Source organism: Rosa chinensis, chromosome 1 (genome assembly GCF_002994745.2).
Source record: "Rosa chinensis cultivar Old Blush chromosome 1, RchiOBHm-V2, whole genome shotgun sequence".
In the NCBI taxonomy this organism is placed as follows: Eukaryota; Viridiplantae; Streptophyta; class Magnoliopsida; order Rosales; family Rosaceae; genus Rosa; species Rosa chinensis.
The window spans coordinates 26,015,669-26,029,655 of NC_037088.1; the positions used below are offsets into that span (position 1 = coordinate 26,015,669).

Consider the following 13,987-nt stretch of genomic DNA (forward strand, 5'->3'; position numbering starts at 1 on the left):
AGTCCCTACGACCCTTGAACCAGAGTAGGAATACCATGAAAGGGAATTTCGGTCCTTGAGCCTTGAACCGCCTTGGATACGACTACCGCCAAAATAATAAATATGCATCTACATTAGATTAGCTTCCGACACATGAGATTTGGTGAAGGAACCTCCCTAACACCCGACATTCCCATTTATTTGGTTACACTTTTATTAATTTATTTTCATTTTTATTAATTGCTTTACATTTCATTACATTTTGTTAATCTAAAATCATCTCTCAAAATATTGAACTCCAACTCATTGTAAATATTCATCACTAGGCTCTTAGTTTTGATTAGGCTTTGGTGAAAATCAAAGCCGAGCATTGCTAAAGCTTGGTGCCTTAGATTAACATTTTTATTTATTTTCTTTTTCTTTTTGTTGTTTGCTAAGTGTCTTTATTTCCGATTACCCAAGGATTGTGGGTTAGCCACTAATCCCCGTGGTACGATAAACTTTGGGCATAATATTTCTCTATCTTGACAATGATACGTACGCTTGCGTAAATGTGTATCCAAGTCAATTAGTAATTGATCAACTACTAACTTTGAGTCTCCATACACCTCTAGATTTGAGATTTTCATTTTAGCTGCGGTTTGTCATCCCATAATTAGCGCCTGGTACTCGGCAACATTATTGGAACATAGTTCACTACGAGTGAAGGCATAAGGAAATATCTATCTTTGGGGAGAAATAAAGACCACACCAGCTCCTGCCCCATCTGCTCGTGAAGACCCATCGAAGAACATTTGCCAAGTAGGGAGGACCTCTGTATTAAAGACCTCTTCATCCGGCAAGTCATCTGAAATCTCTCAATTCGCAGGAATAGGATGGTCCTCTAGGAAATCAGCCAATACTTGTCCTTTAACCGCTTTGGCCGATATGTTGATGATCTCATACTGATTGAGGAGTAGTGCCCATTTTGGCATTCGCCCTGTCAAGACGGGTTGTGACATAACAAATTTGACTGGGTCAGCTCGCGCCACTAGATGCACTGTGTAAGCTTGCATGTAATGTCTTAACTTTTGGATGGCGAAAACTAGTGCGAGACAAATTTTCTCTATCCGTGGATAGTTCAATTCCGGTCCTGTAAGAGTTCGGCTCAAGTAATACAGCGCCTTCTCCTTCTTTTCTTCATTTTCTTGGGCTAGGAGTGCTCTGAGTGATCGCTCTTGCGCGGTGATGTAGAGGATAAGTGGCTTCCCAAGGATAGGTGCACCTAATACTGGAGGGTTTGCGAAGTACTTCTTTATGCTTTCAAAGGCGTTATGATAAGTTTCATCCCATACGAAAGGCACATCCTTCTTCAGAAGTCGACTAAAAGGCTGACAACGGCCTACGAGGTTCGATATGAACCGTCTGATGAAAGCGAGTCGTCCTTGGAGACTTTTTAACTTGCGTAGATTTCTTAGCTCAGGCATGTCTTGAATGGCCTTGATCTTTGACTGGTCCACTTCAATGCCACAATGCTTTACAATGAATCCAAGAAACTTCCTTGAACTAATGCCAAAAGCACATTTGAGAGGGTTCATCTTGAGCTGGTACTTGCGTAGGCTATCGAACACCCTTCTTAGGTCTTGCAACTGATCCGTCCTCTTTTTTGACTTGACCACTAAATCGTCGACATAACATTCCACTTACTTGTGAAGCATGTCTCCGAAGACTTTCTGCATAGCACGTTAATATGTTGCACCAGCATTTTTCAACCTGAATGGCATAACTTTGTAACAATAAATGCCTTTGGGAGTGCGGAATGTGGTAAGCTCTTCATCCTCTAAGGCCATCCTAATTTGATTGTATCTAGACAACCCATCCATGAAGGATAAAGCTTCATGCCCTGTTGTTGCATCCACCATGAGTTCAATGATGGGCAAAGGGAAGTCATCTTTCAAACACGCGTCATTTAAGTCGCAGAAGTCCACACACACACGGAGTTGTCCGTTCTTCTTCTTGACAAGAACAATGTTTGCAATCCACTTAGGATATTGAACCTCTCTAATGAAACCTGCAGCAATCAACTTATTAACTTCAACTTCAATCTGAGGAAGGAGTTCTGTCCGAAAGTGTCATTGTGTTTGCTTGATTGGTCGAGCCTCAGGTTTAACTGCGAGACAATGAACCGCTACCTTTGGGTCAAGGCCAGCCATTTCTTTGTATGTCCATGCAAAGACGTCTTTATATTCAAGCAGAAGATCATAGTATTCCTTTTCTTCTTTGGGACTCAGCGAAGCACTCACGAAGATAGGTCTTAGATCTTCCTCAGTTCCCAAATTGAGCTCGTCAACAGTAGCTCCCCCCCCCCCTTCCGCCGTCTTCAAGTTCTGGGGGAGCTTTATCTACTTCATCCTCGGAATGATCATGGTCATCTTCTTCAAAAGCCTCTACTTCTGCTACCGTGATACGATAGGTAGATTGAACAATCTCATCTTCGCCATTGCCATCAACATTACTCGTTCCGACTTGGCCAGTAAGTACGATGGTGTGCTCCTTCACTTTGAATTGTTCGCTTGAGCTCATATCTAACACAGAGCGTCGCTTCATGCGTGATGGGATAAGTCTTTGGATCTCTTAAGTGTTCTAAAACGAGGCCGCCCAGCCCGCCTAGGCAACGCCTAGGCACTGGGCAGCACCTCTCCGCCGCGAGTAATGTGTAATCGGAGCTTCTGGGCGCTGGGATTTTAGGCGAGCGCCCAGGCGGCCTAGGCAGCTGGGCGGGCGTTTCTGTCTTTTTTTTTTTTTTTTTTTTTTTTAAATTTCGCGATTAAGACCTAATGTCCCAAATTGATAGGGTCACTTGGTCCCAAAGCCAAAATTATGCTACTCTCTAGCTCAGTCTCTGCTTTGGAGCATATCGGAACTCGGAAGCAGATCGGATAGGAAACTTCTTCATCACTCTGGGTCTTTCTCTCTGCAGCTCTGCGCTGGCTCAGTTGTTGTCTCTCCTTCTCTTATACATATTACTTTGTCTTAGCAGCTCAGAACCAGATCGGAACCGGCGGCTTCAGCTTCTTCATCGCTCAGTAGCTCTTGCTCTTTCTTTCTCTCTGAAGACTGAAACCAGATCTTTCCAAACCAAACGAAAACCCCCCAAAGCCTTCTCTCTCAGCCTCTCTCACATCTAGCCCTAAATCGCTCTTCGCTGGTATGAAATTTCAACCCTTTCAAACTTTAATTGATACGTTTGATTTGCAATTCGCAGTTTTCAATTAGATAATCTCAAAAGTTTCATGCTTTAATTTAATTTCTGTGAGTTTTTGTGAAATTCAACCCTTTTTCTTGCTTCAATTGATTGGTTTCGATTTCGTAGCTCTCTCGGTTAATTAGAGAATTGGGTGAATTTCTCTGTTTGATATGTTGAAGTTTTATGGTTGTAGCCTTGTTGATTTGGTTTTATGGCCGAAATTGATAATCTTCTTTGTTTTGTACTTTTGTTGTAGGCTTGCTTGTACCTTTTGCCATGCTGCTTGAATTTCTTTCTATCTCTGCCTCTCTGGACATTGACTATTTGCTTCTGCATTTTTGTTCACATTTGTAAATTTCAAGGCACATATTTGCAAGATTATATTCTTTTGTTTGAAAAATGTGATGTTCTAGTTGAAAGAGGTTCAACATTTGCACGGAACACTTCGCATTTCAGGGCTTCATAATATTGTTCATGCTGATGATGATTTGCTGGCCAATATGAGTGACAAGAAGTATCTGAACGAGCTAATTTTGCAATGGGGACCAAGTAGACCAAGTGTACCCAATGATTCACAAACTAACAGAGAAGTGCTTGAAAAGTTCCAACCTTGTAGAAATCTAAAAAAGCTCAGAATTTAATCAATTTATTGTTATGGAAGCACAAGATTTCCAGGTTGGTTAGGAGATTCTTCCTCTACTCTAGTATGTATTGGTCTTTACAAATGTATAAATTATTAATTACATAAATAAAAGCTATAAAACGTGGCTTCCTCTACTCTAGGACATAATAACTAAGGGCATAATGGATATTTTGGTGTCAAATTAACGGCGTTATTGACGTCGTGTATTGATAGTGGGTCGAGTTTCAGATTTCGTGTACCGAAATGTTTGGTTTGAAACTTTATATATAAGAATTTTTAGTGGCCTTTACTTGGCGTACTGTTTGTGAAAATTTCCTTAATCAGTAAGGATGGAATTATGTGGAAACATTTGTCAATCCACTTAAAGCCAAATTAAGGCCCGAATGAATGCTCGGGAGTTACAAAATATGGTGAGTTGTTCACAAACTCTATAAATACCCCAGTTCAAGACAGAAGAAGGGACTTTTGGACATTCCAGGAAAAAATGACAAAGGAAAGCTCAGAAGGCACCAAAATCTGTGAAGAATCATCAAGCTATCAGAAGAGCCGATTCATTCACCACCAAAATCAAGGAACACCAATTCGCGTGGCAACTTACGTGAACATCAACAGATTCAAGATCAAGTGGTCGATACCGTTGAATCAAGAACAAGCCTGGAGAAAGAATCAGAGGATCTACTTACAAAGATTGTAACCTGCATTTTCAATATAAATAAATAAAATTAGTATTCTGTACACGCGTCTGTTTGTCATTAGTTTACAGATTTTCATGTTTACACACCCAACCTAACAAATGACACCACTGGAACCAAGTAAGAGTGCAATAAAACACTATCATCTAGCCTGAACTCAACTTGTCCAATTCCCACACAATCCAAACCAAAACCCGTTTTGGGAACATAAGCACCTCTATCCTCAACTAAATTGGGCATTCTAGCTTTTAAATCTGAAACGCCTTCTGAACCCCCTCTTTGAAACCAGACCACCAACCAAAGAGCCAACACATCTCTCCAAACCACACCAGAATTCGCATTATCTTCGTAACTCAAAATGGGTATCAAGTGATGGTTTATAAGTCTGTTCTCAAAATGGGTTGAGAACAGTAATAATACACAGACGAACACAAATGGACTATGGAATGGAAAATGAACATGAGTTTTAAATTGGGGATCAGGTGAAATTGGGTGTTTTGTAATTACCTTAATATCTGCCCAGACTTGTGAGTAGACTTGAACCATTGTATTCCCAAATTCTTGTATCTCGCTTAATGTCTGATCAGGATTTTTTTTTTTTTTCCTTTGGGAGTTCAAGGAATGTTAAATTAGGTGAGAAATAGTTCTGAAAAGAAGAGAATATTTCATAGCCATGTCCTTGGAATGATGAACTGTGAATCATGGCTTTGGCTTCAGCTTTGTTTTATTTTTATTTTATTTTGTTTTATTAATATTTCGGTAGAACTTGGGTTGTTACAAGTTGACCCTATCATGTGAAAAATGGTTGACCTTGGCATGAGCATTTTTGTAAAGGGAACAAGATCTTGTTATGTGACAACTGACATCTTTAGTTTGAGCATTGCTACCATAAATTTATAAACGCATTATGCTGCCTAATTCAAAGTGACAACGTTACATGATATTATCTAAGTCGGACATAATCCCAAATGAAAAATACAGAAAACCAAAACATGATGACAAAGTGTACCTAGTTGCCAAATCAATATATAGACATAATCAAGATCTAGAGGTCTAATCATAATCTTTTTCGGCCTGTTAGGCAGGGGAGTACGACTGTCACCATGGTTAGTGACCTTATGCATGACAAACAGTGGAATGGGGAAGTGATTTCGGCAAACTTTGCTGCTAAAGAGGCTGCTTGGATTTGTTCTATTCCGTTAAGTAACAATCATGTGCCTAACCGAGTGATTTGGCATTACAACTTGAAGGGCAGGTTTACTACCAAAAGTGCGCATCACTTGGCTTTTTGTTTTCTACACACAAGTTTGACGTCTACATCCAGTTCTATGGAGATTCCAAGTATTTGGAAGTTCATTTGGTCTGCTGCTATTCCCGACAAAATTAAGGTCCATATCTGGAAGGTATGTACCTCTATCCTCCCCACCATCTCACAGCTTCGAGGCCGTCAGGTTAATGTTGTTGGCTAGTGTTCTTTCTGCAATGAAGAAGAGGAGACTATAGCTCACGTTGTGCGCGATTGTAGTTTTGCAAGTGATTGCTTTGCAGAAAGTTTGACATTTGAAGATTGTGTCCAGCTCATGGAAAGAGCAAGTGTAACGCTGGAGAGACCAATTGTTTTCATTTCTTTTCTTGTGTGGAGATTTGGACTATGGATTCTTTTATGTTTGTATATTGTCCACATTACAAGCTTTTTTAAACAAGCTATGCATCTTATTGTTTTCCATAACTGCTCCAAGTTATTTTCTGGTAGCCATTCAAGTGAGTTCTGTTCTTGTTTACAAATAGTTATGTAATGCTCTAATTGAACTAGCTGGCCATTGACTAATTATATGCACGTTTAATTACAGGAAATTCTGTAGAATTTCCAATCTTACCGTGTAATATCGAGTACTTGCATTAATCGTAAGTCTCTAGACTTGGACAACAAAATTGGTTTGCCAACTAGAGAATTTTTTCAGTTAAGCGCCCCTACATACCCATAAAATCTAATTCATTTGTTTTTCTTTTTTCTCACTTCTAATGCATATATGGTGGTGCATTATTTTTGACTTTGGAATGGGGCTTAAGCTCAGTAAGGACAATGGCCCATCCGTGGTAATAGTTGAATCCAATGCAGGGCAGTTCTCATTGTCATGCAGACATGCACTAGATTCACTTGACTTCTTTTGAGTGTAAGCTAAAAAAAAGGTACCGTGTTCTGTGTTGGTTTTGTAAGTTCAGTTCAGAGTCTGACAGATATAGACCAGCCTACATTCAAATGGTATCCCTTTTGTTGAGGAAAAAGCATTACTGGAGTCAATATGCAGCACTAGATTCATTCAAGTTGACAATCTCCAGATAACTGAAACTGTAAGCAAGTATTTGAATTGATTGAAAAAAAAAAAAAAAAAAAAAATCTTCTGGTGTATTTAGGCCAAAAAGAAGTGCGTGGGTATTTGTGATATCTATTTTTTATCTTGTACACAAGCTCATAACACCAGGACATGTTTGTTATTCAAAACAGGCTTGAGACAAGAACAAAAAAAAATGTATTTAGTCAGAAACTTTAGCTTTCCTCGGAAGAAAAATCCATATAGACCCTCCTGTGAAGAAACAGAAGTGAAATCCCACACAGACCTTAAACACATTAAGTTGTAGTTCAAAAATAGATCTGTCTTGATCAAGGCATCACCAGACTTAATTTGTAGGAAACTAAATACAGATTACACAAAGATGTTGCTCTATGGAAGAAGTAAAAAGAAAATAATGCAAGTGATATATGATTATATGGCCATGAGAGCAAAATAAAAGAAGCTCCATATCTCGCAACTGTCCCAAATTATGATTGCTAATGCAGCCTGTCCAGTAATGAATCTACTTTCCTATTTTTACAAGAGGCTGTACCAGCAGACTAAAGTCAAAAGAAATCTACAAGGGTATGGTTCGGTGCATAAGCTGATTTAAAATCTCTGCATGCTACCGTTTGAGCAGCACAGTGCCGCGGCTTGCATTTTTTTTGCAGTTAGAGATAGAATTGAAACTAAACTCTTCACATATAAAACTGTTTCTAGACCTTTCCATCTAATGAAGGGAGGTTCCTATGAGCTTCGAAGGCTTTGGAAGAAGACTTTGTTGCAGAATTTGTGCCTTCGGAGGGAGCTGAATAAGGAGTAGGTAGCTTCTTGGGAAGCATCTGTTCCAAGCGGTCCTTAGGCAATGCTCTTGATGCTTCTGATGATGATGATGAAAAAAGTAAACAGGCCGAGAACTAGATGCAAGAAAGCTGATTTTCCCCACACATTTCCTTTAATATTTTTCCCTCGTTTATGTTTCTAATTTTTGTTATAGCCACTGAAAAAGAGAATGCACAGAACGGTGCACAAGATATCCACAAGCTATAATTAACAAACCAGCAAAATATCAGATACAACAGCAACCAGGACTCCAAAACTTCAATATATGTTTCTAATTCTAGAGAAGCATATGCATTATCATCCTTCATGCCCAGTATAGAGTTAGAGCAAGACTTGTACTATTACTATTCCAAAACATAGAAAAATTGTAAAATGTGTTGCAGACAATGAATTCTTGCCCATTGAATGGTAGTTCAGATATCCAACATTATTATAAACTTGTTCTTCAACAATTATTCAAACAAACGAAGCATATGCATTACCATATCTTTCAAATTTTAAAGAAGCATGTGCATTATCATTCGTTCATGCCTTGTAACAAACTTAGACTTAGACTAGTACTTCTACTATTCCAAAATGCAGAAAGATTGGAATAAAGAAAGACACAATATAAGACTAGCCAAATAAATGGTAGTTCAGATATTCAAAATTATTATAACTTCTAAGTCATGCTTCAATTAGCATTCCTATAAATAACGATCAAACACAACAGCCATATTTATTAAGAAAAAAGAAAACAGTGCATCAATAATGAGCACAACAAAGAGTTTGTGGGACTTGACCATAGAACTTATCAACGACATTACAAATCTTACTAAATGGTGTTTAGTTAATGAGTATCATACATGCACAAACAATTAATCTTTTTTCTTTTTCTTAATGTAAGAAGCACTCACAAGAACTCATGATTCATGAAATTGTGATATACCAGATGTGTTGCTGGAGCTTTAATATTTCTCCTTTAGTTCTTTACTCTATCTCTCTCCGTCGCCACCCCTCGCCCTTTTCCATTCGTGTGTTCTTTTCAAGAACAAGACCTGAAACAGGTCTTCTATAAATTTGAGACCCACTATTATATACTATCTATTTGATAAATTGCAAATTAAATAGAGCAAAGACAAAAGAGAAACAAAGTTAATTTGTTACCTTGTGACCTTTACAGAAGGAGAAAATGAGTCCAGTCCTTGACAATTGTCCTTACTCCCTAATTCCCCGTCTGCTATCAATCTGTGACTGCCTCCACGTTCAATGTCAGCAACTCTGCTGCTGCCCAAATCATTGTTGCAGCCTCATAATCACTGAATTCTTCATCCAATTTTCCATTAGCCTCTTATCTGAAAAGGATTTCATAAATTAGATCCCTCCTAATTTCCGTTCAAAGTTTACTTAATGCCTGGATTTTCTTCTCAATCTGAACATAAGGACACAGAACTAGTATCCAGCATAGGTCCTTTTTATCTTTGGGTTCAGATCCTAGACATATTGCAAACCACAGAAAGATTCTAATAAAGCCACAATCAAGAAAGAGTTGCAATTTGAATGGTGTTTCAGAGGTCCACAATCATGGAAAACTTGAATCATGACTCATGGCTTGAGAAAAGGTTGTTTTTGTAAAGTGATACAACCACCATAACTATTCCCAGAAAACCACTCCCTCGTTAAGGAATAAAGGAGCACAACCAAAGAGGAGTTGATGGCCTTCGAAAAGCAGAAGACCTAAAATGATGATGGACAGAAAAACCAAGATTATGTCCTTCATTGTATTATTTTATTTTTCATTATCTGAAATTGACCAGCAGACACATGGTACACGGACAGAAAACAAAACTTAGCTTGTATTAATAAATATATATATGGTAAATCATAAAAATGTGTATACTAGAAGTAGCTGGAACTTCAATATCACGTTGTAAGTTCTCTACTTTCCCCTCTCTCCTGGCCGAGCCTGTCTCTGTTTTTCCAGTTTCATCAGGTGTTGATTAAACGAAACACACAAAAAAAAAAAAAAAGGCTAGGCACACACTAAACACTGCAACTGCCTATTTGATAATCAAACCTGGCTGATGATAAAAGATTAAAAAATCAAAAAAAAAAGATAAAGAGTTATGTTTAGCTACCTTCTGGCCACTTAACAATGCAAAAATGGTCCATTTACTTGGTCAGCTCCACATTCGATAAAGCCATTAATGCTACTGTCCAAATCTTCCTGGCTCATCACTACTCACTTATTTATCAATATCCCCAAATGACCTGTCCAGCATCCTATTCCAGTCAATCAGTTACCCGAAAACAGATTTGAAAGATCAGATCCCAATATCTGAAAAACTCTTGCAGCACAAAATTATTAGAATGTTCTTTAAAAGCAGAGGAAAGTTCTACGGTATCTGGATGAGTTAATTTCAAACTGCACTTGCAATAGCCCATTCTTCTTCTTTCTTTTATTCATATAAGCTACTATACTTCAGAGTAACATAGACTTCTAACCTGTCATAGAAGCATACCTAATGTCGGTTTCTTCAGGAGACCACTTGCAGTTTATACTCCCAAGCAAACTGTTTGGGCATGTTTCACTCTAAACACAATATCCACCATTTAATTCCTCTATCTCCATGGTATTTTGGATAAAAATGGAAACTTGGAGGGGAAGTTGAAGTGAGAACAAGAATTAGTGCTGTAAAGAATTTTTCTACTCTTTCATCTTCTCTCCTCCAATTCATGTAGTAGTGGACTAATTAAAGACTGGAGCTTGAAGGTAAAATTATTCCAAGTATCTCGGCTGTTCATCCCTCCTCCTTTCCTTACTTTCACAACATAAGAAAGAATGGTTCCTTCTATGTCTTCCCCCTACCGATAGCTATTCCCTTTACTAAAGATAGGATTAAAGCTTAGATATTCTTTATGGAATTCAAGTATACCCCAGATATAGCTTTTCCTAGTTTGTTGAGGAAACAGTTCTCACAATCACTAGAAGGCATCAGAGGAGATGCCACAGCAACAAGAATAGAATATTCCCCATTTCCCACATCTATTTTGTATAACTCATAAAAAAACATCTCGAAACTCATGGATCAATGTCTTGTAAATTGATGTATTTGGAGGAATCACATTTAGAGCTAGGATTCCATTATCAGAGAGAATTGATCTGGCTGACAAAAGGACATGCTTCCTAACAAACTCCAATGGCGGAGCAATTAGACCATCCCTAGCATCAGTTGAATCCAAATCAACCATAATCACATCAAATTTAGTATCAACATCATTGGCACTGCCCACGTCACAACCAGCCTCTACCTCGCAGGCACCAGCAAGTCTATCAAAAACTTTTAAAACATCTCCAACACAAATTTTGATATGCTCTCCAAAATACTGCCAAGAAACCCTTAGCACCTCCTCATCGGATTCCACACCTACAACCTGAAAACTTAATTGGGATTTCAAGAAACCAAGCAAAGCTCCACCCCCAACTCGTGAAAAGCTTTTGGCTTACGGCTTACCCCACTTCGGCTGCGTCCCTCAATGTAAAGAAGCATCCATCCTAACAAATGACACCACAGGAACCAAGTAAGAGTGCAATAAAACACTATCATCTAGCCTGAACTCAACTAGTCCAATTCCCACACAATCCAAACCAAAACCCGTTTTGGGAACATACGCACCTCTGTCCTCAACTAAATTGGGCATTCTAGCTTTTAAATCTGAAACGCCTTCTGAACCCCCTCTTTGAAACCTGACCACCAACCAAAGAGCCAACACATTTCTCCAAAACCTCGCAAGAATTCGCATTATCTTCGGAACTCAAAATGGGTATCAAGTGACGATGGGTTGAGAACAGTAATAATACACGGATGAACACAAATGGACTATGGAATGGAAAATCAACACGAGTTTTAAATTGGGGATCAGGTGAAATTGGGTGTCTTGTAATTACCTTAATGTCTGCCCAGACTTGAGAATAGACTTGAACCATTGTATTCCCAAATTCTTGTATCTCGCTGGGTCGCACCAGAAACTAAATTGAGCCCCGAACCACTTAGAGATCCCACTTTAATTTTCAACCCCTAGAATCCAAACCCCTCAAAAGCTTTCTTCTTTTTTGGTCCCAAAAAATTCTAACAATTACTCTCGGGTCCTTTTTAAACAAAAATAATAAAAAGAAAAAAGAAAAAAATTAAAATACTAGACGGCTCCACTCCCTAAAGGCGTAGAAGAGAAGAAGAAAGAGGCCCTCTGCCCCGACGTCATTCCCCAACGCTCAAAGAACTGACTTCATAAACCAAAAGCGCGTGGAATTTACGCGATCTCGACTGCATGCCAACTGGCAACACCAACGGTAATATTGCCCACTCTCTGTCTCTCTCTCTCTATATAAGGGTCATTGCCCACTTCACTCCTAATTCCTGGTTTCTCCGATTCACAGAGTCTCTCTCTTTCTTCATTCTGAAAAAAAGTCTCTCTCTCTGTTTCAATCCCAAATTTTCGAAACCCTAATTCTCTTTCAAGTTCCCCAATTCGCCAAAGAAAGAAACTTTGATTGATTCTCAAAAATGATGGCATCGGGTGCTTACCCAGTTGGTTACAGATTTCATCCTACAGACCTGGAATTGGTGGCTTACTACCTCCACAACCGGGTTGCCATGGTTGATCAGTTTCGCTCGAGTCCAATCCTTGATTGCCCTGACTTCTATGGCAAAAATGAGCCCTGGCTGATTTGGGACATGTTCCGTGCCCAATCCAACAACATGAAAGAGGAAGAAACTCTGTATTTCTTTACTCACCGCAAGAAATTGAATCCCAAAGCGAAAAAATTTGATAGAAAAGTGGGATCGGGAACATGGAGTGCCCAATATTCAAAAAATGTTGTTGCTGCTGATGATAGTGTTGTTGGAATTAAGAGAGAATTTCGGTATGAGGGTGGATCTGATCCACATCAAAATGGGGCTTGGTTGATGCAGGAGTACGAGATCACATCTCACAATGATCTCGTACTCTGCACCCTCAGAAAAAACCCCAGAAAACTTCCACCCCAACTTCTCCTGCTCCTCCGAATCAGAGCCACATTATTACTAGCAACAAAAGGTAGATGAAATTCAGTGAGGATGAGGAGGATATAAACACAAAGACAGAGACTTTCAAAAGAAAAAAAATGGAACCTCCTAAACAAAAACAACAACTAATGTTGCCCTCTACCTCTCACTTGTTTGAGCAGCAGTTTGATCAATCTAAAATATTGTTTGATATCGATGAGCTCTGTTATATTGATGATCAGCAGGAGAGCAATGATGATCTCATGGCTTCATTTGCTCCATCTTTGTTACTGATGATCTCATGGCTTCATTTGCTCCATCATTTGTTACTGATGATCAGCTTGAGGTTGTTGAGGTTCAGAAGGAGGGCAGTAATGATGATCTCACGGCCTCAGCTGGTCAACCGTTATCTGCTAGTGATGATCAGATTCAAACTGTTCAGGTCGACGAGACTAATAATTCCATTACTAATTCTCCTAATGATACTTCATATGCGTATTTTGATCCTGAAGTTGAGGCATTCTTTGGCTTGACTACTGATGATATATACGATGATGATGACTGTCAGTTTTCGAGTTCTGAAATACAGGCATTCTTAGCTTGTCTGGACTGAAACAATGAATGAATAGCCTTCAATGGAATGACCCTAAAATCTAGAAACAATTAACAAATTTAGTACAAAAAAAAAATGACAAAAGTAGCAAGAGACTTGAATAAGGACATTGAGAACTGGAAATTCATCCAAATCAAGTGCAGAAATTTTTCCTAAAAAAGGAAATTAAAAAAAAAAATTTTAAAAAAAGAAAGACAAATTCCTTTCAAAAAAAAAAAAAGAAAGAAAGACAAATCAAAGCAGAAACCTTGATTATAGAATACTAGAGCGTTTCATTCTAGTTGATTAGATGCATCTCCAAGCTGTTCTATTCTCAATGAATGGCATCAAACTTGCCGACCGGCCTTTTTGGAGCAGGTTCATCAGTCAAATTAGTATGTTGCTGACCATAATTTTCTCTATTCCAACCTTTTGTCGTTTGTCATTTTCCTCCACTTTTTGACCAGCTACATCAAGAAAATGAAATCTTCGTTTTTTTTTTTTACTAAAAGATCATGTGTGGTTTGCCCTTCGGTCAGAGAAACATACTAATCAAATATTGTTCCCCTTATGTGGATTCAAAAGGCCTGACATGTCATAGAAGGGAAATTTAAGAATGATATTCATACTACATCAAGCCATTAGACGTCTCTTG

At 38.6% G+C, this 13,987-nt stretch overlaps 1 protein-coding gene and 2 long non-coding RNA genes across 10 annotated transcripts; 2 read left to right on the plus strand and 1 right to left on the minus strand.

The window, feature by feature from the left end:
* Window positions 1-2,821: 2,821 nt before the first annotated feature.
* On the plus strand, window positions 2,822-3,982 carry LOC121050791. The gene is made up of 2 exons (XR_005803896.1): window positions 2,822-3,166; window positions 3,462-3,982. It is a non-coding gene; the product is annotated as an uncharacterized LOC121050791 (long non-coding RNA).
* A 2,970-nt stretch (window positions 3,983-6,952) lies between these two features.
* LOC112191719 lies at window positions 6,953-11,843 on the minus strand. 8 transcript variants are annotated; one of them, XR_005803874.1, is made up of 5 exons: window positions 10,218-11,818; window positions 9,834-9,978; window positions 8,863-9,050; window positions 8,645-8,753; window positions 6,953-7,753 (listed from the first exon to the last, which is right to left on the minus strand). It is a non-coding gene; the product is annotated as an uncharacterized LOC112191719 (long non-coding RNA). The 8 variants fall into 8 exon arrangements; XR_005803873.1 differs by having other exon boundaries at window positions 6,953-7,873; XR_002933085.2 differs by having other exon boundaries at window positions 6,953-7,917.
* Window positions 11,844-12,263: 420 nt separating this feature from the next.
* On the plus strand, window positions 12,264-13,353 carry LOC112163887 (NAC domain-containing protein 101). The gene is made up of 2 exons (XM_024300153.1): window positions 12,264-12,698; window positions 13,081-13,353. The coding sequence occupies exons 1-2, from the start codon at window positions 12,264-12,266 to the stop codon at window positions 13,351-13,353; spliced, it is 708 nt and encodes a 235-aa protein (XP_024155921.1).
* Window positions 13,354-13,987: the final 634 nt, after the last annotated feature.

Coding starts and splice junctions, on each gene's coding strand:
- LOC112163887 (XM_024300153.1), top strand. CDS start 12,264: ATGGCATCGGGTGCTTACCCAGTTGGTTACAGATTTCATCCTACAGAC. Junction 12,699..13,080: donor TCACATCTCACAATGATCTC/GTACTCTGCACC, acceptor ACTGATGATCAG/CTTGAGGTTGTTGAGGTTCA.